General features: G+C 41.0%; 1 protein-coding gene across 3 annotated transcripts in view; it reads right to left on the bottom strand.

Annotated features, from left to right (window-relative positions):
• Positions 1 to 764: 764 nt before the first annotated feature.
• MLLT3 (MLLT3 super elongation complex subunit) overlaps positions 765 to 24,993 on the bottom strand; it is a 264,020-nt gene continuing 239,791 nt past the window's right edge. For 2 of the 3 annotated variants that reach the window (XM_008145039.3, XM_008145040.3), the window contains exons 7-11: positions 23,098 to 23,227; positions 19,901 to 20,000; positions 13,695 to 13,766; positions 12,050 to 12,121; positions 4,970 to 5,244 (exon numbers count right to left, since the gene is read on the bottom strand). In XM_008145039.3, coding sequence (XP_008143261.2) covers positions 5,113 to 5,244; positions 12,050 to 12,121; positions 13,695 to 13,766; positions 19,901 to 20,000; positions 23,098 to 23,227 — 506 coding nt within the window. In that variant the 3' untranslated portion in view covers positions 4,970 to 5,112. Of the gene's footprint in view, positions 921 to 4,969; positions 5,245 to 12,049; positions 12,122 to 13,694; positions 13,767 to 19,900; positions 20,001 to 23,097; positions 23,228 to 24,993 lie in introns of those variants that run through there. The other variant, XM_054727310.1, reaches the window with a different exon arrangement.

Here is a 24,993-nt window from a genome sequence, read left to right as displayed (position 1 = left end):
TAGTTGCTCCACTAATCAGAACAAACAAGACCATTGCTTTTGGACACTGTGTCCCTGAATTACCAAGCACACAGGTCTGGGTGTCAGGACCCAGTTAAGCTGTCATTTCTCTTCAGGGCCCACTGCCTAGCCAAGTGGGAACACAGTCCCGAGAGGCAGAGGGACCAATGTATTGGGAGAGACTGTGGCCCACAACATCCTGAGTCGTCCGCAGGCCCCCGATGCCCATCTTGACTTTCTCCAGGCTGGAGAAGATGCAGGGCCATTCTTTTAAAAGAAACAAAAGAACACCTACACCGAAACAAGGGAAGAGATGAGGCCACTTCAAGCCTGGTCAGTAGCAAGCGTAACTGTCAGCCAAGCCCATCTGGGACTGATGCGTCCACACCTAAAATCAGGTGCTAACTGATAAGAGACAGGGCAGTCCACTCTTATCTCCTCCATGGCTGTCAGCCTGAAGATAACAGTTTCTCAAATTTGATGTCTCTTTATTATTAAAAAGAGCCTTACACCCAATTCCCTGGTTATCTGCCAAACTCAAAGTATTCTCTTCTCTTTGTGGAAGTAGCCTTTTTCCTTCCTGTCTAGTTGAGGCAGCGTTTCTTGCTGCTAAAGTCAACGCAGGGCCTTTTGTCAGACTGACTCTGTCCAGCAGTAGCAGGTTGTTTAGTTTATGAACAAAACCTTCCAGATAAATAAGGGAAAAGAAAAAATATCATGCACAAGGAACCTGATTTATTCCAAGAATGTGTGCCACCACTTTTTGCCCAGCTCTGCGGCACTTAAAAAACGTACTGGTTTTAGGACACAGAATGTGGTGCTCAGACACGGGGATTCGAGCACTGGCAGTCCCTGACTGGTCTGGTCTCTGCATTCCCTCTTCCAGCGTCTTTCTTGAGACAGGGTAGAGGCTCATTTTTCTGTATGCAAAGCAAAACCAAACTTCGGTCAAATGACTCTTCACAGATCACTAAGACTATACATTCTAAAGAAAATGGAGCCACAATAGATAGGAATTTAAGGAGAACACCTATTTCTGTCCATCTGTATGTACATTTCACCATGGGTTTTAGCAATGGGAAATACATCTTATGAATGCCTTGGGGTTCACATAACAGCATCTACACACACATACACAGGGTATCTTTCAACATTACTACACATACACACTCTATTAAAAAAGATACTGACAGATTTATAAAATGTATTGGCCTTGCACTATTAATCACAAGAATCCATTTTTACTTAATTTATTTTTGCCCTGCATGGTAGCTCTAGCCACCGTTAGGGATCTGTCAGCATTTCCATCATAACTGTATTTTCAGAATATTGGAATAGAAGTGCCAAAATACATATTTACAGTTTACAGACAACGGTGGCTTTGTCTTCCTCTTAAATTGACTTCTTCGATGCATCTTTATAAGGAATATTCAGGGATGGCAGTGCCCACATGATAAAAAGCATCATATAAAACAAGAGGTCAAAAGATGCAGACTTCCAGCTCAAGGCTAAACCGCGGGGATTGACTCTTGTACATTCATTGCAGCTGTAGTAGACTCTATATCACAGTCATAGTTTTAGGGCAACAGTCCACAGCAAGTTTATAACATGCGTGTGTGTCTGTGTGTGTATCCAGTACAGCGCATGAACACACACAATGCTAAAGGGGGACAGTAATGAGCATACAGAAAACTACTCCAGAGCTGATCACATCCACAGTGATAAAAGTGAACACCAGCCACCAACACAAATACTGACCATTTCCAACACTGAACATCCAACTCCGTTACCTAGGCAGAGTTAAAACATTAAAGAATAAAGTCTCTCTTAAACACGTATGTTACCTCGTTAACACCTATAGGGCTTGGAATGTTATGCAGGTCTGAACTGTCTTTTATGAAGGTTAGCTGAGTCTGTCGAAGGAATCTGTAGAAACTTTTGGTGGAAGAAAACCAAATGGATTGGCTCTTCCAACAAAAAGATGCATAATTATTCAGATGAGAGAGATTTGCTCAGCAATTTTACAATGTTTAGGATACCCTCTTATGATTTTTTTCTTCTAGTGTCCTGATATTACATTTTTTATGGTCTTCCCTACTTTGACACAATATGCAAGCACATATAGACATACCTAGCTGTCTACATAGAGAGGAGGTGGATTATGGTAAAGAAACAGTCACTGCAAACATTGTTGTAGCTGACATGACTGCCGTATGCCAAGACAGAAGCACCCACCCTCATACATAGTCTGCTGCAAAATCAGAGGCAAAAGCTAATTTTTAGGGGGAAAGTCTTGTACATACATCCCCCCACCCTGCCTCAAATTACTGGGGGAAAATTTAAAGTTTATCATATTCTGTCTGGCTCAAACCATATTCACACTCACCCAATTACTTTTATTTGAAACATCTATTTATATATATACTATATATACACTAAAGAAATTAAACCCTGCCATTTTTCTCTTGTGCTTAAGAAACCAACGCCACTGTTAGGATACATGTGTGCCAAAAACATTTTTAATAGGTTTCAAAGGCACGTGTACATAAATGTGGCAGCACTGAGTGGGTTACTTGAAGAGAAGTATAAGTATTTAAATCAATTGAAAGGGGGTTTATTATTTCTGCATTTATAAATTAGATGAGAGCAAGAGTCTAAAAAATTAACAACGTGACTCTTATGTTACTGGAATTTCGTGGAAAACTCATTTTGCGGTCTCCATGAGTTGTAGATGGTGGATTTTCCGAATTTTGTTATCAATTATAAATTTACATCTCGATGATGTTCGCTTTATTATCTAAACTTTACATCTAAATTTTATCACTGTAATGGTGTCTCTTATTAACTTTTTGTTTGTTTGTTTGATCACTTATGTTATCTGGTGTTTTGGTTAGTAACCTAAGGAACAAAAATATATTTGCATTGCCAAAGCATAGTTTTTGCCACACAATTTAGTTACAAAAATAAAAAATGGCCCAAACTACATATGTACATTCCTGGTTAAACTACACAGATATTTTAGTTAAACCACATACATTTCTGGCCTAATTAGAATATGTGGACTAGCAGTTAGAAGCCTTAAAAAGAGTTTTAAATTTTGCAAATAATTCCATATAAGCACTGTCCTCCCCTTTTACCTGTGAGGTTCAAAACAAAACAAAACACAACTAAAACCACGTAGTTGGTCAGTCACCTAATGTCTAAGACAACTCAAAGTTTCTCCTAAACATTGAGGAGTGGACTAGACAGCAAATGCTTCAAGGACGGCTCACGCCAAACATCAAAAATCACAACGTTGTTGAAAACATACACTGTGCCCAGGGAGGACGCCTCAGAGAAGTCACTGCCAAGAAGCATGGCTGTATTACTTTTTAAAGGGAAAAATAGTGTCTTTGGATAGAAAGAAACAAAGTTTAAAAATCCCCTTTTTAAAATGCAGAAATAACTCCATTATCCATCTGCATTTACATGACTGTCCAAAAGAATGGGTCTGGAAATACCATTTTCTGTACAGACACCAGTTAATCTCTGGATGAAAAGACAGCATCTGGCATGGGAATAAACAAGGGAGACACTGGTCTGTTAGCATATAGGGACTTTCTTAAGGCTGCGCCAGGGAGAGAACCTTTGGATCCAGAAGTATTTCTTCATTTCTTTTCTTTCCAGTTGAGTTTCTAGAAAGATGAGCTTGTTCTCACTTTGCGTTTCTCCATTTATGGAGAGGATGGAATAATGACACCAAAAGTACTTTTTTTTTCTTTAAAAATAATTTGCTTTCTTTTGCATGCCACAGGACAGATTTCTAGTTTCAAAACAGGGTACATCAAGAACAAAAATATCCCCCCTCCCCAACCATCTTTATTCTCACCAATACAAGAAATCCTTCTGGAAACATAAGCAAGTGACTAAACAGGTATCAAAACACTGAATCTACAAGTTCATACATAATCTGTTATGGCAGAATAACCAAGAATTTCCCCCAAAGGAAGATTTTAATTTTCCAAATACAAAAGAGTCTAAGGGGAATCATATGAGAACAAACAAAAATCTCTTATTCCAGGTTTTATGGTAAAGATGAAGAACACACTGGCAGCTGAAGAAAGCCGAAACTCTTACTAATAAATAGATCCAAATTAAGAATTTCTACAACATTTCTTTAGAAAACAGAACCAGAATTCCTCTTTTAAAAATGATGAACCTGTGGAATGCCTTTACTTCCATATCCCTCTAATATTATAACAGTAAAACAGACACACAAATGTTGATATGACAGCTCAACAAGGCTGGATGCAGGACGTTTACATGTACACTTTTGTTTAAAAGTCCTACAGGTTTATTGACTAAGGCTAGACAGCAAGTCATGATCCTATTTGGTGCTTTTTCTACCATGGTCCAAGATCATTGTATGGATACAGCCAAGGACTGGGCCCCAACTTTCAGGAAAAAGACCACAAAGAAGAAAATCAGGGCGGTTATTGGTCCCCCCCAGTTGATCATTTGTGTCCTGGAACTGGAAAAACAAAAGGTGAAAAATACAGACTGCAACGAGTTAAAGGAGTTGGAAAAAGTTGCTGGAAAGTGGCACGGTATACGAGTAAGGTCACTGGGCTTGGGATGGCAAGGGCGCTGCATTGAAAGAGCATCCACGGGACCAAGTACTTGTAATGTCTTGTGGTGTCATTCCCTCAACGACTTTAGGATATCTGTATGCGATAATAAATAGATCAGTTATGTAATAAGGCAGTGTGTTGAATATGCATTCGTCCTGTGGGATGAACCGCCACAGAGAGAGATACATGATACCATACACATTCTTTAAGTTTTCTTGTGTTGTGTTTGATTTGTTTGTTTTCAAGGCTATCCAGGCAAACTCTTCCCGGGGATGTCCTTGGAGAGAAGAGTGGTCCGCTGAGGCTGGTTTGCTTAACCTCTCCTTTATCAAGAGATGATGACTGGCTTTAAAGAAAAATAAAGCTGAAAGTTGTTTGATTTTTATTTTTTCCCTTTTGGTTGCATCATTCTGAGTGTTTTCTTATAAACAACAACAAAAAAATATCACAACCAAAAAAAAAACAAAAACCCAAGTTTTTGATGCATCCAGTTGTTGTATCCTCAGGATGTTCCAGATGTTTCCAGGTAACTCTGTAGTTTACGAACTGTGGTTTTGTCCAGCGAGCAAAGGTCAAAATCAAATGTTGTGTTTGTAATGTGAAAGTGTCCAGTTTCTTCTATAAGGTTCACAATCTAGAGGAATAAAGAAGAAAAGTTTGGGCAATAAGAAATGGACATTAAAAGGCAAAGAGAGGTGGATGGGGGTCAATATGGAACATTTGACAAATACAGAAAGAAGGTCCTATACTGTTAATGGCACCAAAGTGTCTCTTAGCCAATTTGTAAGCCAAAGGAATATTAAACCTTTGAAATTCTGAGAGCAGATTACCTGTTCTCATCATTCATATCCTTTAAACTGATTCATACTTTCAAGTAATCAGCAGACTATTTTACTGTAGGGGTGGGAATAGGAGTGGGTTGTGAGGGGGAGATAGAATTTAAAAACCCCTTTAAAAATCAGTAACTGATTCAATGGACAGTGACTGTACTACTAGATGAATGGAAATTCCAGCCTAGAAATAAAAAAAACTCCTTCTTATTTAAAAAAGTATACAGCCTTGGCCAGTGTGGCTCAGTTGTTGGAGCAACTGAGAACACCAAAAGGTCTAGGGTTCTATTTTTGGTCAGCGCACACACCCAGGTTGTGGGTTTGATCCTTGTTCGGAAGGCAACCGATAGATGTTTCTCTCTCACTCCCTCTCTCTCTCTCCTCCTCTCTTTCTAAAATCAATAAAAAATAAAATAAAAACCATACACGCATATATACAATGAACATTTTTGTTTCTGATTACATTACTGCTGAACTTTAAAAAAAAATAATACAAGAACCCACAAAGAAAAAAATTTAAGTCATCTACAATTCTTCCCCCTGAAGATCAGGGGTATGGAGTGACTGGAAGGAGGCTTACGAGAGCCTTCTGGAACTGTTTTGTTGGTTGGTTAAGATTCACATGGCTGTACAATTTGTTAAATTTCAACAAAAATGAATAAAAGTCTATATTTATTACTTATAGTCATGCTCGTTGATTCACTTGAATTTGGGGAGGGGGTGAGTATTAACGAGAGAAAGAAAGAATGCCTTTGTCTCCCGTTTGGAATAGTTACACCTCATTTCTTATTGCATTGGCTCCAACTTTCAGAAAGACCTATCGAGCCTCCTCCAATTGCTACACAACTCCAGACCTGGCTGTGATTGCCTTATTCAAGCTCTGAAACTATTTTTACAGATATAACTATTGGATTAATAATAAAACAAGTTACTCCCATTGCAAACCCATGACATACACAGCAAACTGCCTACCGATTCCCTTCTTCTTTACTTACAGAAGCTTGATTTTCTGGGAGTGGCGACACACCCAGCTACAACACCTGCTCTCCCCACCGACACCCCCCCCACACACACACACACACACAGGCTCTTGGTAGATACTGCTATTTAAATATTGTTCAGAAATCACTGGGCTTTCAGGAAATTTTTAGTAAAGGGTATGGCCTCTGCCCTCTGCCTGTCTGGAATGAAGATGCAATCCTGGAAGTGTAGTGGCTCTGTTCCCTCAAGAGGATGAATGCAGGATGTGAAGGATGTCTGAGCAGGATGGCAAGGAGCCCGTATCCTCAGTGGCATCTTTTAAGCCACCACATTGACCATAAATTACTTACTTCCAGGGCTGTTATTATGGGGTTGAGGGGGACAGGGAGCCTTACTTGCTTAAACCACTGGACCCAGGGTTCTATTACATGCATCAAGAGATTATTAAAAGGGGTATTCCCAATTATGCTTAAACTACTATATTCACATAAGAATTTATCAAGCAAAATCTTATTATTACACTACAAGATCCAAAAAAACCCCCATCATTTTAAAAATAGTTATAGAACTTTGGATAAGTCACACACATACACATCTATAAACAAACATAGACACACACCCAGCTATGTCCACGCACACACCTTTCAAGGCAATCAAATACTTAGTATATATTTAACATCAATTGGTTTAAGAGTACTTTCCCGAGCAGATTATCCACTATGCTCCATTGTGTAGAAATACTATAGAGTTAGTGAAAATGTGTAAACTTCCATAGAGACAAGTTGCCTTTCAATGGATACAATGGAGGCAAATGACAATTATTCCAGAGTGCGACTCATCTCCCCAACTAGCAGCCCAGTAAGTAAGCAACAAAGCATTCAGAATGGAGAGTCCTGACTCTGACATATCGAGTTCTGGCTCCGCTCACTACTTGAATGGCATTGGATGGGGCATTATCACCTCTGAGCCTCGGTTTCCTCACCTGTAAAATGAGGACAATGCCAGCTGACCTACCACCATACAGGGTTGTGCAGAGGATCAAATGAGATATGGTAAGTGAAGCTTCTGTATGAAGTGTAAATTGCTACACAGACCAGGGCAGCATGATTACGACTACCATATAAATATAAACTTATCCTTAATTATCTGGAAGTAACTACATGGCACATGAATCACCAGACCCAGTGTTGTTTTTCCTATTCCTCTCATTGACTGTTAGCTATCCCATTAGCACTGAAACAAACGAGGCGGGGAAAATGCCAGAAGCTAAAACTCAGAGAACACATACTTAGATTTCTAAAAAATACTTATAAGAAAACTTTGCAGGGGAAGCAGGGGAAGAGAAGAAAGCAGGGAGAATGGAAAGTGAAGGAAATTAGCTGAATGACAAACTGAAAGGAAGGGGTACGGAAGTCCCTTGAAAATGACAGGTGCCCTAAAAAGCTAATTTTAAGAAAATAACTTTCCCCTGGCTGGAGTGGCCCAGTTGGTTGAGTATCCTTCCATGCACCCAGAGGTCGCTGGTTCGATTCCAAGTCAGGGCACATGCCCCGGTTGTGGGCTTGATCCCCAGTAGGGGGCTTGCAGGAGGCAGCCGATCGATGTTTCTCTCTCCCTCTCTCTCTTCCTCCCTCTCTCCAAAATCAATTAAAAAATTTTTTTTAAAAGAAAATATTTCTCTGTGACTCAATATAGTTGTTTACTAATTACTTCATAAATAGAAAACAGAGAAAAATACCTTTTAGAAAAATTCACTTGATTTTAAAGCAACTAAACACATTTGCCCACTAGAAATTCAGCTTAGTAATCTCACAGGAATTGTAATATCTCGTAAGTTTCCAGGGCTCCCATCACCGTCCCTCTACATCCTCCAGAACCAGCATGTTCCACCCGCCTGCAGCCCTAAACACACAAAGATATGAAGGGGAACTGATCACTCTCACTAAAGGAGCCCACATTTTTATGGGCGCCTATAAGAATACATCAAGGCAGATGCAGAGATGGCCTAAAAGCAGAAGGAGTGGCGGCAGTTGGAGTGGCGGAACTATTTGCCAAAGGGAATGGCATTAATGATCTGAATTATTAGAGCACGTACCCACATCCTCAATTAAGTAAAGACTTCATAAGCCAAAAATAACTGTGGGCTCCTTTCCTGAAATCCTGATAGAACATCAGAGACACAGCATCTACCCACGTTACTCCAATGACACAATCCACAAGCCTAACAACACCCTGGTAGTCCCCGAAGGGTACCACTCTGCCTTTCCATCGGAATCCCCTGCTCTGCTGGTGCAGGTGGCCCCACCTTGGTGTCAGTGTCCTGCATCACGCCACAATAATAAACGTCTCTCCAAGTAATAATAATAAAGAGAGAGAGTGACCGCAGATAAGAAAGCAGGCCAGGGCACGGGGTACGCGTGGGAAGTGGATGCGTATGTAAACTGCTTAACTCTTTCTTCAGATGATGGTTGTTGTGAAAACACTGGTGATGGATTATTTCCTGCCATGTCAGTCTTTAGGGGGTACCACACTGGCTGGTTTTTGTTTTGTTGTTTTTTTAAAACAGGGAAGATCCACTTGTTAAATCGGTGACTCCTTTCCCCCTACCCTGGTTTTTCATTATAAAAAGGTAGAAGCATTATGTTTAGTCTGATTCTATTTTTTTAAAAACCAAGGTTCTTTCTACCCAGAACAGCCTCTTGAATGAGTGGGAAGAAGTAAACAGACTTGGCTTTAACTGCATCTGCCTCGCGTGGGGTCCGGGCTGGGATAAGCCAGGTCTTCCTGCAGAACGACGTGGCTATGGGCTGCGGAACGCTGTCTTTGCCCCGGGACAACGTGCGCCCTATCTTGTGTCACTAAGAGGCAGGCCACCAGCCTCCAATCTGCAGGGGATCCTGAAGCATGGCAGGCGGTTTCCCGGGAGGGAAAGGAATCCTTTCCAGCAGAACTTTCTCAGCGAGGGCTCTCCATGTTGTTAGAGGGAACACTCGCTACCCCGCTCATTCCCATACCCATGAAGTTATTTCTAAAAGTATACTAGCTGTTATCTAAATTGCTGAACTGTCTTCTAAGGAAGCCCTGGTTTTCCTCGGAGCTTTATTCCTGCCACGTAGGACGCACATCCAGGCTCAGAGCTGAACTGCTGAGGAGTTCAGAAGTGCTCAATCTCCGTTTCCAAATAAATGTCGAGCATGTGGTTTAAGGAAGAACCCAATTATTAGTCAGTGCTGTCACTGACATCTCTGGGTTTCACCGGACCCGCTGTACTGGTCTTGTACCTCACGGGAAAGTGGCTTAAGAACAGAGCCCTCTAGATGCACGGCTTTCTGTTCATTAAACCAGCTGTTGGGCACCAGCACTGCTTGCCCCCAGACTAAGACAATGACATTAATCACCGTCTGTGAGCCAAACAAAAGTGACAGAGGGGATTCGATGCATTTAGTAGGAAAGACGTAGGATGCTATCTGGGCGCATTGGAAATGGTCGCAGGCATCCGGTCCGCGTGGCGGAGAACACGTCGCCTTTGGAACACATTCCACAGCGTGAGCAGCTCTCAAGGTGGAGAGTAGCTTAGTCCTCCATGCACTCGGTTTCACAATAGGAATTAATTAAGCAGTAAACCGTGACAGGACATGCATCATGGTATCATAATCACAAGCCTCAGCTGCACTACAAGGCAAAAGGCCAAAGACGGCGAGCTTTCAAGCAGCCTGGGAATGCAATTAGGGTGAAACGCTGTGCGCCCCTGAGTGCCTTTTTGCCAGGTTAAAAATTCATAGAGATCACTCTCTCTCTCTCTCCAGAACACTAAAACAATCCACTTCGAGGGAAGTCTCACATAAGCCATCTTCCCTCAGAATTCTTTCAAAGGTCAAAATAAAGGACAATGTGAAATTGGGAAGGCCAATGACACCCCAAGGTAAGACTGTGCCCAACGGCCTAGTATCCTCGACGCACGGCTGGGCTTCCTTTGTAAAGGTGTCCCAGCCCTGTCCAAGATCTGTCTCACTCTCCCGAGGGACCCACTATTGGGGCGTCGCTGGCACATTAATAACTTTATTGGACAACTGCTGTGCAGTGGTTCAGAGCTGGCATTTGGGAAGGGACAGGGAAATCAGCTAATAGAGTTACCATCACCATTCAGTCAATTAGTCCCAAATAACTGGTAAACGGCAGGCTGAACAATTGTCGGTTCCATAGAAAAGAGCTGAAGAAAAATATTAGCAAAGTCTCAGGGTAAGCCATTGAACTCCTGCTCCCTTACCCATACTCACTTAAATGGAAATGCAACTTATACCCAATTAAGAATCCTAGGATCTGTAGTCTTTTGTTCAAATCTGAAACTCTAGAAAGGTTAAAAGCTTATCAGACCAATCAGGGAACTTGGCAAGTCTGAGAGTATTTATAGATTTAAGCAAAAATGTACACAGAATATAAATGTTACCATCAGCCATTTGACGTTTTAAAAAAAAAACACACCAACACACACAGCTGGGGTAGATTAAGTACTAACTTCAAGTCATTTGAAAGTGGTAAGAAAAAAAAAATTGAACACTGAAATAATCTAAAACCCACCCTGGAATTCAGAACACAACTTTCTCTTTGGGTGTTAAAGAAAAAATATTTTATCAATAGCCACTGTTCATGCAAGGGACACACGTAACTGCATGAAAACCGAAAACCACCCTTTTTATCTTCTCAACACATCAAATTGTACTAATAGAAGTTTCCTCACTCTACAAGTATCCCACAGTTGAGTTCATAATAATAGAATGTATGTTGTACAAGATAAGAGAAATGAGGGAAGTATTTATTTTCCTTAGAACAGCATTGGCAAAAGGTTACTAAATTGAATCACAAATGTTTACAACACTTGAGTGAAGTTCTTATCACTGTTTTCCCATGAAACCAGAAGCCTGGCCCCACAGGTTTCTGCATCCCTACTCTCCTCTCCCTTAGCCCACAGCACAGCATCAGCCTGCTGCGGGGTCAGTGCATGCCAGCAACAGCCCCTCTACATGTGCCCGGTCTTCACTGCCCACAGCACCAGGGAGGGGAGATCATCACTGCAAAGCTCCAAAGCAGACATCCAGGTGGCCTCAGAAGTGAGTGCCCTCCCAAAATACAGTTGACCCTTGAACAGTGCAGGGGCCAGGGGTACCCCCCGCCCCGCGTTCCACACAGTTGAATATCCACATATAACATGTGTCTCCCCCAAAGCTTAACCAGTCCCTTAGTATCTTGCAGGAATTTGGATCCAGGACTCCCTGTGGACACCCAAATCCTCAGATGCTCAAGTCCCACATATAAAATGGTGTAGAACCCTGCATCCAATCAGCCCTCCGCATATGCAGATTCCCAACTGCAGATGGAAAATGCTGTCTTTGATCTACAGCTGGTGGATCAGAAGGGCTGACTGTATATTCATTGAAAAATATCCCCATGTAAGTGAAGCGGTGCAATTCAAACGGGTGTTGCTCAAGGGTCAACTGTACTTCTGCAGGTGGCATCGGCCCGGTTCTGAGAGTGTGGGGCTGGCGTGGCCTCCAGATGCCATCGCAATGACCCAGGGCAAACCGGGCCTTGAGGCTTCTGGAAAGGGTTGCGCTAAAGAGCAGTTCTCACCTGCTGCAGAATGTGTCTTTCCCTCAACGTCATTAACCTTCTGTGAAGCTCTACCAGCTCATCTAGGTATGCCTGAAAGAGAAGAGCATCCCCAAGAAACACGCATGTTAGGAAGCAGTTCAAAAAGAAGAGAGTAGATCAGTAAGAACAGACAAGCAGCGACTGGAGGTTCCCATTCCACCCCCACCCAGGCTGTATGGACTCCGTGCCCAAGGCCTTTGCAGACCAAGTCTTTCTTGGCCAACTATTATTGTTTTCAAACCATCTGTTTTAAAAGGAGCAATTCTTGCACTTGTATTCTCTCAATGAGATTCAGTGAATATCTTCACCTACAGTAGGTACTCGGGTTACGTCGGAGATCCGTTCCTACAGCGCGATGAAACGTGAGTTTCACTGTAAGTCGGAACCCACCTACATAAGCACCTACGTCACTCACATGGAGCACATACACAGCAGTAATGAAGTGACACAGTAAAAAAAAAAAATTAAAAGAAAGATAACAATTCCTGACCTTTACTTGTGGTAAGTAAATAATAAAAAACATAAAGCACATGTGTACATACGTCGAAATGACGGAACTTTCTTTTTTTTAATAAATAAATGGGAGATGGTGACATAACCACGAAATGATGTATGTTGAGTCGACATAACCCAAGGACTGCCTGTATTCACAGTATACAGAGAGAAGGGGAACTCGGCGATAAATTGCGAGTTATCAGTCCACTTTCATTTTTAAAAAAAATCTTCTATCTTAGAAGCTTCTTAACTAAGAGAAAAAGTCTAAGTTTGAACATGGAAGGACCCATGCACGTTACCAATTATGTCAGGGCAAATTCTTAAATTAAAAATATAAAAAAGCCTGCCCGGTTATCTAACATATCCAACACTGCTAGTGAATAGCAAGTGAAAGCGCAGAAGAATGTCTATGAAAAATATAGATCACTATCCAAATGAGCATTTGGATTGTCCAGAGCTCCCTGGAAAAGCAGAGGCGACCTCTCCTTCCAGATGCTCAGACCCAGGCGTCTCTGTTAGCATAGCTGCATTGGGTGTTCCTACCACCATTTGCAGTGGAGGTGAGGAGAGGTCTGGGAAGCATCAGCCAGGCCTGCCTTGACCCTGCAGAGCACGTTAGGACCCTGCCCACAATGGGAGACCAGCCCGAGCAGGTCTTGCAGTCAGATTTCAGATGTGTGATGTGCACTTGGGGAAAGCACACTGCACACTGCACGAGGCTCAGAGGTCCTCCTCACCTACGTCTGAGCTTCCTTCACCTTCTACCTCCACCGCAAGTCTCCTACCTCCCAGTCCAATGGGCCTGAAATCCCCGGGCAATGTAGGCATCAGGGCAAATGGTAGCACAAGGCCAATCTTAACACTGGAGATAGCAGGAAGATTTGGAAAGAAGCCACTCTCAAGGGGGAGGAGGGGCTGGGTGGAGGTGGGAAATAGTGTCCACAATAAAAAATTTAAGTTAAAAAATAATTGAAATATGCTTAAAAATAAAATTTTTTAAAACGTGAACTACCCTCGGGCACTTCTGATGAAGACAATGAGAGGCGAACCAGCAGGGAAGATCCAGGGAAACACAAAGAAACAGGACGTGCCAGTGCTGTGGCACTCGGAGAACGCACTGGAAACCTACCTTGTCACATTCGCCATTCTTTATTTGCTTATCTGATTTGCTTTGCTTTATTGGACTTTTCACTTCAAGAATCTAGGGATCCAAGAGAACACTGTTAAATTTGATTTCAAGTACTTCTTAGTTAACCAGCCACCGGAACAAAGGCACTTATGGATGAAATGTCACAGGATAACAACATTTTCCAAATAGCATTTCTCCTCTATACATTTTTTTCTTCTCTTCTAATATTACTTTTTCTTGGAAAATGAATTATTTACATCTAAAATGCTGAGTCAGGGCAATAGAGATTTTTTTTTTTTTAAGCTGACAATAAGGAAATTGATCTAAGCTTCCAAGGCCGCTGCTTTGTGACAACACACACACATGTACAGCAGCTGAGTCCTACTGGATTATAGTTCCCTCGGGCAAGGATTTTTTCTTACTCATTCTGCAGCTTCAGCATGACTACCTACCAGTGCTCCGTACGTTAGAGATGATAAAACAAAATTTCAAATGCCCTTTTTAGTACCTGACTTTCATATTCTAAATATTACTCATATTGCCTTGGCTGGGGGCTCAGTTGGTTGGAGCATTGTCCCATACACCAAAAGGTTGAAGTTTCAATTCCCAGTCAGGGCATATACCAGGGTGTGGGTTCGATCCCTGGTCAGGGCATGTATGGGAGGCAGACAACTGATAGATGTCTCTCTCTCTCTTTAACTAAACATACTCTTGAGTGAGGATTTTTTTTTTAAATTACTCATATTCACTAACTTGATGCAGCTTTGGAAATAAAGAAGGTCATCAGTGACACTGGCATGTTTCCAACTTGGGATCCTCTAACTCAAGAAATACAAAGTCAGGACTATCTTCTGTGTTTCAAAAAATGATGTCTTTACCCATGATAAAATACCAGGTGCCTCTCCTTTCATATGAATCAATTACAGCTTACACTATGAACAGTAGTTTTGCATACTGTTCATAAGCTTCCCTGGAAAGCTAGGTTTCCAATTAAGAAAAACCAAAATATTATTTAATAAATACAGTTTTCTTAGAATCTGCAAAATTGATGATTATGAAGAAAATGTTTTTAAATGGCTCTTGCTTAAAATGGCTTAAAAATCACTGAATTTATTGTTGAATGTTAACAAATGCATCCTATATAATAAAAGCCTAATATGCAAATTGGCCGAATGGTGGAAAGACTGGTCGCTATAATGCACACTGACCATCAGGGGGCAGATGTTCAACACAGGAGTTGCCCCGTGGTGGTGAGTGCACTCCCATAGGGGGAGCACCGCTCAGCCAGCAGCTGGGCTCATGGCTGGCGAGCGCAGCAGCGGGAGCCTCTCCCACCTCTACAGGAGCACTAAGGAAGTCCGACTGCTGGGCCTAAGCCAGCAGTCGGACATCCCCCGAGGGCTCCTGGACTGTGAGAGGATGCAGGCTGGGCTGAGGGACACCCCCTCAAGTGCACAAATCTTGTGCACCGGGTCTCTAGTATAAACATAAAAAGCAAAGTAATTTGTCTTTTTCATTATGACCTCATTATCAAGTGAGTTGTTATAATATAAAACTAATATTAAGGAGGAAAATACCAAATAAAGCATATTTAAGAAATTTCATATTTCTGTTGCTCTTTATCCATTCTGTGCTTACACACACACACACACACACACACACACATACACACACTCCCCATAGTTCCATTCAAAGGTCTTTCATATTCTATAACACAAAGAAAATTGGTTAAAATAAGTCCACTTTTAATTTGTAATGGAAAGAGCCCTGATTGGGCTCAGAAACCCAACTTTAGGTCCTAGCCCTTTCATTTAACATTTTGGGGCCTCAAAAAAAAAAAAAAAAAGAAAGAAAGAAATGAGATGAAATGAGAGAGGTGAGCAAGATAATGTCCAGATACCCATTCAGCTGTAAAATTTTATACGACTAAACATTTCAGCTTTTGAGGATAGGACCATGACATTCTAGGAAAGACCAAATACTTCTAGAAGGGTATATATTTCCTTTGAATTTAGAATAATGCATGGGTAAGAAGTGAGCCTCTTTCTAGCAGAGTCTTTCCTAAGAATTACCTTCATTCGTTTTTAACATTAAGATAAGCAGATGACTAGGCTAACTTAAAATACAGTCCTGTTGGCAAATTCAAGGAAATTCCTTAGTAGCAGAAGCACAGGGATCTATTTTTTTTCTTTTTTTTTTTTTTTTAAACATGGTCCACTGTAAAGGAAACCAAACACTCCACTACATTCAGAATTTCCTTCTCTCTATTGTTGTTGGAAATGAGACCTCACGGGAAAACTCATGCTCAGAGACCTAGGAGTAAGTAGGTCAGTAGATGGCACTCCTCGCCAACTCAGATACAGGGCTGGGCAAAGCCGACTTCAGGCAAGAGAAAGAAACAGTGCCTGCCTACCTGTCTGCCTTGTGCATTTTAAAACTAAATTTTGTTCCCATATCCCACGCTGCCCACTCCCCTTCCATCCCCAACTTACAGCACCCAGGGGTCAAAGGGACTGAGAAACTCTGTATCTGCAATGGAACTTTGCTCACTAGGCTTAGAGAGTTCTACCACCTCCTCTTCAAAGCAGAAAACACACAGGACAGTATGAGTCCCCTACGTCCCACCCTGCACATTCCGTAAGTGCGACAGCACAGAAGGCCAAACTACATTGAAATCCTAGTTTCTTTCTTCCGAAGCTGCAGTGGCAGGAACAAAAGCTCCGGGTGTCAGTGATCCGCCTCAAGTTACGGAGTGGCTGCCCAGGGAGGCCTCTGTTAATCTTCCTCCTTTGATCTCTCCCTGCTCCAAAATAAACAGCTTTGTCAAAACCCCATTCGGGGAGAGCTGAGCCATGCCGTAGACAATTGTTTTATTTATGATCATTTCTTATCTTTGAGGAAATGACTCCAGAATATAAAAGTACAGCACCTTGTCTTCCACGGGCTTATTTCAAACCAGTTTAACTGGATAGACTCTTTAATTTCATTCAGCGTGCCTTGCAGGCGCGTAGGTGATTTATGATATTCTGAATATTAACTCAGGTCCCATGGATCACTTCCTTCCTTCAAGGCCCCTCTCTCCTCCTGCCCATCCGTGCTTTCAGCCAAAAAGGATCTGGAATTTTGATTTTGCTTGAAATTCACATCAGGAAGGTTGAAGTAAAAAGCAAACAAACGAAACCACACACATACACACGAAACCATCTCCGGTTCGAACAGCACAGCATTCGCTATGATTCCCTATGACGTTGTGCTGAGGGAAACAGCCGTCCAGACTTCCCAGAGCGTCATATTTACACACAGGGCCGTGTCTGAAAATAGAACTCTGGTCAGTTGCACTTCTATCCTTAATCTGAGGATACAGTTTGAGAATTAAAATTTCAGGATTATTATTTTTTCTGTATCCCTTTCTGAGGATTGACAACTCAATTATTCAGCAGATGGATTCTCTGCTGATGGGGCATTCATGTTAATGATCTCTAGTTGCTCCTCACAATACTCGGGTTAATTACTTGCTTTGTTGACATGTGGCTGTCTCTCTGTCCACTTTCCCCCCCCCCCCCCCCCAATAGTTGGAAAATGTTTGAGTCAATTAGCACTTTCCTTCTTCCTTCGGCCCTGGGAGATTTTGAGGAAAGGTAAGGAAAACTCAGGGTTGCCTGGTAATTAACAGAAACCCGAGAGGTCATTATCAATGTGCAGAGAACAGCGAAGGGGCATGAAAGAAGGAAACTGAGTCTTCCTATTTCAGTCAGGCCTTCCCAGTACGTTTCTGTTTATTTTATTTGATGTGAAACCTCAGTTAATCACTCCACCACACTCAAATATAGGGCTGAAAAGACATTCCAGGTGAAATTTACAGAGTTTTAGATTTTTAAGAACTGTTTACTCTTTCACTTCTGAGGCCTGAGGAATTAAGGAAGACGAGTAAGAAGACTAGAAAGTTTTTAGGGAGTTCTAGAACACTGATTTAAAGGGATAGCATCACACCTGGCCCACTGCAGGTGATTTGAGGGGTTAAGAAACAATATTACACGGAGTTTTAAAAAGCTTTTCTTGCTCTCAGCTCCAAGAGATAGCTCCAAGGAGGGAAGCGCTCTTGTGGTATGTGTATTTTCTAGCCCTGACTAGCGAAAAGTGAAAGCATATGGACTTTCTTATTATGCTTATAAGCCCATGGAGAAAGTGACATATAACTGAGTATTCCTGACAGATTGATGATTCACATGTGTGAAGCTACATTTGTTGAATAAACATATGCCAAGGAGCCAGTGGTATGCTGTTTAATCGGATAAAGTAATTTTTACCCTCTCTAGATAAATGATTCTATTCATTTTTGTTCTTGTTTTGCTAGACAGGTTGCAAAAAAAAAAAAAAAAAAAAAGCAGGAGTCTGATGAAGAATTCAGACTTTTCCCTGAAGCCAGGCTCAGGCTCAAGGCTGCCCATCCAGGTAGGGTGTATGGGCAGCTATTAGGTGTGAAAGGCAAGAGAGGGGCTTGTTGGAGCTGCACTTACTTAGCAAGCACAGACTTAACCCTGATGCTGAAGGGCCTCCTGAGGGCAGGAAAGCAACCTGAATGCTCTTCGCTCCTGGCACTGCCTCCGCTGCCTGTGAGGCAGCCTAAGTCTACTCCACCACACATGGGAGCTAAGTAAGGTTAAACTGCATATAAAAATACATTCAGGGTTCAAATTCTACTGTTTTGTCAGCTCATGCTGAAGCACAAATTTACAAATTTACAAAAGAATTCCAAGTTATCCAGTTAGCCAACTGGTTGGTGATGAAGGCTATACTTGTGGTGCTGGGCAGCCAAGTCAGAGGCAAAAGCTGGCTGAGCCCTGGGCATGGCTGGCACTGGAGATGGGGAAATGCGTGAACTATAGGGAGTTAGGATACAAATAAGAACGCGCTAACTCCTGTTGGCCAGTCTGTAACAGATGATGAGGTAGGGCTTGCACTCATACGGCGGACACAAAGAAACAGCAGTTGGTGAGGTAAAGATCACTGATATTATTCCTACTTAATCATGAGGGCTTTAAGATGTAGAGAAACATTATAAATGAGGAATTTTACATTTTAGGAGATCTTTGCTTATGCTTCACACAAAAGTTAAAAAAAAAAGCCTTTAGCTAGAAAATGACATTTTTCTAACAAAACAGAAATCCAAATTCAAGGGCAAGGCCATTTAAAATGGTAGGACACCTGTGAAACAGAATAATCTCAGGAAAATGCAACTCTTTCATTTTCAAATTAATAATATTCATACAGTAACTTGAATTAAGCAATTATTGGAGAGGTCACTGAGAATCTAAACAAAGAGACAAGGATAAGCTTCGGTAATGAGAGTTATCAGCTCAATGCACAATGAGGCTTTTACAATATTCATGATTGTTTGAAAGTAGTTTATATTAGTAAGCACTTAAAATATCCCAATCCTAATCACTTAAGAAAAGCTCTTCATCGTGGCTTTCAAAAGTCCTGCCTAGACCTCATCCAAACAGCTATATTCTGAGTAAACTATCAAATTAATAAGCTTTCCTTTAGCTCGATTGTAACAAGGATAATGACCATTATTTACTGTGTACTTTATTAACAATCCCCTACACTCCCAAGTGATGTCCTCTTTTCCTGGATAAGCACAGAGATGCAGAGCACCTAGAGCAACAAACTCTGCCATCAAGCTGAGTGCCACGTAGCTATGGGTACTACCTCGTGCTCTTCACATGTATTATTTTTCATCCTCCTAATAAGCAGCAAGGTAGGTATTAACATCCCCATGTACAGAGGAGAAAACCAAGGATCCGCAGTTAATTTCCCACCTGTAAATTACTGTCAAACAGTAAAAGAACCAGGCTTTATGTTAGTCCCACAGGTCCTAGCTTCCTAATTCATTAAGTCGCTTTCTTACTGTTAAGGGGGGAAAATACATAGAAATCAAGAGTATATAGAAATCAAGAGTAAATGGGCAACATTTTTGTCACCACTCCTTTCCTTCTTGAATCTAATTAATCCATTGAATGGAACATGCTTTTCATGACAACAGAAGTTTACAGAAACCCTAACTGCGTGTTTATTTCTAAGGTTGTACATTATCATTTATTTGAGATCAAGAGGAACTTTGTTCACAATGAAGGGGTAAAAAGTTTTGTGTGCTTTGGAAAATGGTCACGTTGGTCTTGAACAGTGCAAACCCAGCGATTTACCTGGTTGTTGTTGGTTTTCAATAAGGGTGGCGGGGGTTCGTGATGTAGGGGCGAAGAAGCAGAACTGCTTTCGCTATCGCTGCCATCGCTCAAGCTGACTCTGAAAAGAAACAGAGAAGACACATGCATCATTACAGACGAAAATCTATGGAAACAGTGCAGAGAGTGAAGTATGTAACCACTCTGTGCCTTGAAAACGTGCTTTAATTTCTACAACCGCTACCCGTATCGATGCTTATTTTGTATCTGGAACTGTGTTGTGTGTTAACCTGCTATTTTTCATGTAATGATCCCTATTTCACAGATGAGAAAACTGAGACTAGGAGAGACCAGGTCACTCACCTAGGGTCACAGAAGTAAAAGTGGTTCCTTTAGGACTCAAACCCAAGCAATGTAACCCAAAGCTCAGCCACTAAATTTAGCAGCCTCATTTATTTATTTATCTCCCTGCTCCAGCCCCACCCACCTACTACCATCAAGCATGTCATCCAAGCTTGCAGAAGGTCAACTAAATTACACAGTTTGTAAGTTACTACCTTTTAGTCCCCTTACCCTCTGCCTCTTTGCTACAGGTGAAAATTTTACAAATATAGCTAAAATACAGATTTCAGGGGTGGAAGCAACTGCTAAAAAGAATGTGGACAATAGCCTTGCATGACTGACAGCTCAGGAGACATCTGAGGATGGGATGTGTGAAGCTTCTCATGCTAGAACCACGGCCACTCATTTCTACTGTGTCCTTAGGTCTGACCACTGAAACAATTCATTGGGAATATACTAGAGTAGTATATAGAATGGGGAATTATAAGTGATATGAATTGCCATCTGATAATGTAGAATTATGCTTTAGAAAAATACAATGGTATCTTTCAACAACTAAAGACGATAAAAGTATCACCCACTTCCCTATTTTTTTCTTTTCAGAACACAACGAAATTCTCTTCTAGCCAAAGCAGGAGACATTTCTTTATTCTACTCTGCTGACTGCATGTCCTCCTTCAGAAATGCCCTTCTGTGTTTGCTCCCTCTCTTCCGTGATGCAGTAACCTAATGTAATATTCTTCTCAGAAACACAAAACGCTTTAGAAATCTGGATGGTTTTCCTCTCCCTCTGAATAGGCAATCACATTCTAGCTCTATAATATATTCAGATAGACAAGATACAAGATAGGAAATGAAAAGGATACTGGGACACCCTTTTAGCAAAAACGAATAGAACTTGTTTTTCTTAACTAAATTACACTAATGAAGTGTTCAGTTGAAGCGCTGCTTTAAAATGCTCCTTGACTGAAGTGGAAGGCTGAGTAGTTAAACTGATTATGCAGTTGAGACTTCACAAGTGCAGTGAAGATCAAATGTTACACTGGCGCTGCTGAGCTAACGGCACGTGTCGGGCAGGGAGAAAGGAAGAGAGCCTCCAGCCATGTGCCTGGCATGGGACAGCTCACCAACGTGTCTGATCTGACCCACACTGACTCAGGGGATGGGACGCCAAGCGGGTGGGCAACAGCTAATCAGAGTATCAAGATCTTCTCAATAACAATAACTTGGGTAATTGTCTAAATAGGCCAAGCATTTTTCATCAGCTAAAACTGAGAGCAGCCAGTGGTCAGGATTTTGATTGTTATACTCTCCTCACCTCCAAGTTCCAGTCCATTTTTAGGTCTTTTTGCCCTAGCAGTTGTCCTTCGTGTCAAATTAAAGACTTCTGAAGGGAAATGATATAAGGCTATGGGCATACGGTTCCTTGTTTTCTCCTGTTTAAAATGAACACAGCCCTAGATGGTATGGCTCAGTGATTAGAGTGTTGGCCTGCCGACTGAAGGGTTTAATTCTGGTCAAGGGCACATGCTGGGTTGTGGGTTCGATCTTCAGTAAGGGGCGTGCATGAGGCAGCCAATCAATGATTCTCATCGTTGATGTTTCTATCTCTCCCTCTCTCTTCCTCTCTGAAATCAATAAAAATATATCTAAAAATAAAATGAATACAGACAGGTGAATTTGGGAGAAAAGGTAGGGAAAGAAGTATTGAGGGCTCTGATAAGAATACACGCTGAGGAGCCTCTTCTAAAAGGACACTCAGAAATTACCATTTGGGAAACATGGTCTGTCCGGTTTGGGCTCAGATCACATTACTTTCAGCAATTTTAGAGCCTTCTAAATCGTAATGAATAATGGGGAAAGATTTACTGCAATATATTAAAAATGTAATTGGATTTTAAGTTCAAGTACATTCATTTTTTTTCTACTCAAAACACATTAAAGTAAGTATGCCTATTTGTTTTCCTCATGATAAAGAAATAAAATCCTCAAGGCAATTTCAAGCTGACTATTAATTATAAGTGACATGAATTACCATCTTATAATGTGGAATTATACCTCACAGCATTAAAGCTACTTAAGGAACCTAATTGTCAGCACACTTAAAAGGAATTTATTTCCTGGAAAACATACAGGTGATCCTCATTTTAATTAGGTCACACACATAATTCACTGACACCAATTATGTATTTCTAACTACAAACGGCAAACACATTTCCTCAAATTCTGAGACTACCTACAGCAATGGATCTATACAAACTCTTCAAATGAAAACAGAGTTTAGTTCAGCAATCAGGCCTGCCACCTTGGCATATACTTTCAAGAACAAGGACTTCTAGCCTGGCCTGTGTGGCTCAGTGGTTGAGTGTTGACCTATGAACCAGGAGGTCACAGTGCAATTCCAGGTCGGGCACATGCCCTGGTTGCTGCCTCGATCACCAGTGGAGGCATGCAGGAGGCAGCCAATCAATGATTCTCTCCCATCATTGATGTGTCCATCTCTCTCTCCCTTTCTCTTCCTCTCTGAAATATATATATATATATATATATATATGTATATATATATATATATATACACACACACACACACACACACACACACACACATATATATATATATATATTTAAAAGGACATCTAATAGGATATTTTCCCTATAAAATTTTTAAAGGAAAAACCTCTCCCTTCTGATAAAAGGGATAAACGGTTCCCTGTAGAGGTGAGTGCAAGCATGCCAAAGTGCCCCAAGTTAAAACAAACGTGACCATTTATTGCCACTGTTTTGGTGTTTCACACCTTGGCTGTGGTTTCACTAGTCGGTGTAGTAAAAAGCTCTGATTCTATTGCAGGAAACCTGTTTCCTTTCAAGACACTCACCTGCGACTTCGGCTGCCTCCTCTATTTACAGGTCTCTCCATTTCGGAGTCATTGTCATTATCCTCTGCCTCATCTGATTCCTCCTCATTGTCGTCGGAATGCAGATCTTTCATTATAGACCTTAAAGGACCTGAGTAAAGATAGAGAACCACAGGCAATCAAACATACTACTTCAAACACACTTAGCCATATTAAACACACCAGCACTGAACACTGGTCAAAAAGAACCATCATCACATATATTTGTACAATTTACAAGACAAATTTAGTAGTTTCTGGAATGAAACCCCTGCCAAAACACTACTGTTTTCATAATAGATGCCCTACATGTTCACTAGAAAAACTCTATTTCCTAGGAATGTTTTTCTATGCATTTTCCTTCCCCCCCCAAAAAAAAAATCCCCCTAAAAAGAAATAGAAAGATCTATTAGTAAATTGAATGTTTTGTTAGGTTAATCCATGTATTGAAAAGTTGAGACTAATAAATCACTGTGGTTGTAACTTGTTCTTGGCAATGCTGCCTTTGTGTGGTAGTTTTTGATCTATTAAGGTTTAGCTGTTCCTTTTATTTCAAGGTCAATTTCAGGTCAAGCAAGCATTTCAGTCAAGTTCAGATTATAAAGTATTTCAATTCCAGGGTGTAATGTCCTATCTCTGATCTTCATATTGATCTTGGACACAAGGTCTAGTTACAACAATTTTGTGCAGCCAATTTTTAATCTAACTTTTAAAGAAATTCCTGGCAAAATACCAGCATATATTTACATAAATAAAACTATGTAATAAATCAGGTGCCCAGAAAATTCAAGAAAGTATCTAGTATTAGACTGAAGAAAAAAAAATCAAGTCATAACTCATTTTATTCTAGAATAGAACAAAACCAAAACCAAAGAAGAAGGAGGAGGAGGAGGAGGAGGAGAAACCCACAGAAAAACTCATTAGTGTGGCTTATTTTCACTTTACTACCCTACATGTAATGAACACACGATAGATACTTTTAATCTTAACTGAAGAGATTGTAAAGAGAGGCACTTCCATTCTGGATTAGGCAAGTCCTAAAGCCTAATCAAATACAAATATCTGAGCTACCACTAACTCAGTTCTAAAATAAGTCCTGACTCCACAATCTCACATTCTTCAAAGCCCAAAGTTCTCTGCTTTTGTGCTGGGCTTACACCTTTGGAAGTCAGTGGAACAAGAAGTCTGAATAGGCCCAGTGACCAGTGTCTTTTACTTTTTCCTGGAAGCTTAGCCTTAGCCCAAACACATACAACAATTTAATCCCTTTCAAAACATACAAGGCCATCAGGAATTCAGTGTGGTCAATGGAAAAGGCAATGTACAACACGATGCTTAAAAACAAATGATTCCTCGATATGACTTCCCTTTTCATGTTTAAATTTTTTTTTAAAAAAGGACCCCACACACAAAAGTGAAAAATGTATGTAATGTTCTGTTTTAAACTTCTTTTAAAAATGTCTTAACATTTAAATTTCTGAGTTTGAATAGCAAAACTATACGTAGGGTGTCCCAAAAATGTATACACACTTTGAATAATTGTAAAGGCAGTGTTTATTTAAATACATTTCATTTTCAAAATGTAATAGAATTTATAGACATAGTGTGTATATATTTTGGGGGACACCGTGTGTGTGTGTGTGTGTGTGTGTGTGTGTGTGTTACTCAACAAATTAGTACTTGCCAAAGAAAAAGGTTTATTAATCTGTAGAAAAATAAACAGGTAAAATGAAAGATGTCCAGGAGGGAGAGTAAAAAGCGCTTTCTCTATGTCAAAGCCTTCAAGTCCAGCTTTTGCTATCGCATTTCCGCTGGGAACTCCCTGGAATGGGCTGTGTCTATAATCCTTTTGTAAAATGGGACTCTGATGGCAGGGAC

Source organism: Eptesicus fuscus, chromosome 15 (assembly GCF_027574615.1).
Source record: "Eptesicus fuscus isolate TK198812 chromosome 15, DD_ASM_mEF_20220401, whole genome shotgun sequence".
NCBI classification, from domain to species: Eukaryota; Metazoa; Chordata; class Mammalia; order Chiroptera; family Vespertilionidae; genus Eptesicus; species Eptesicus fuscus.
This window is presented reverse-complemented; position numbering and strand designations above follow the sequence as displayed.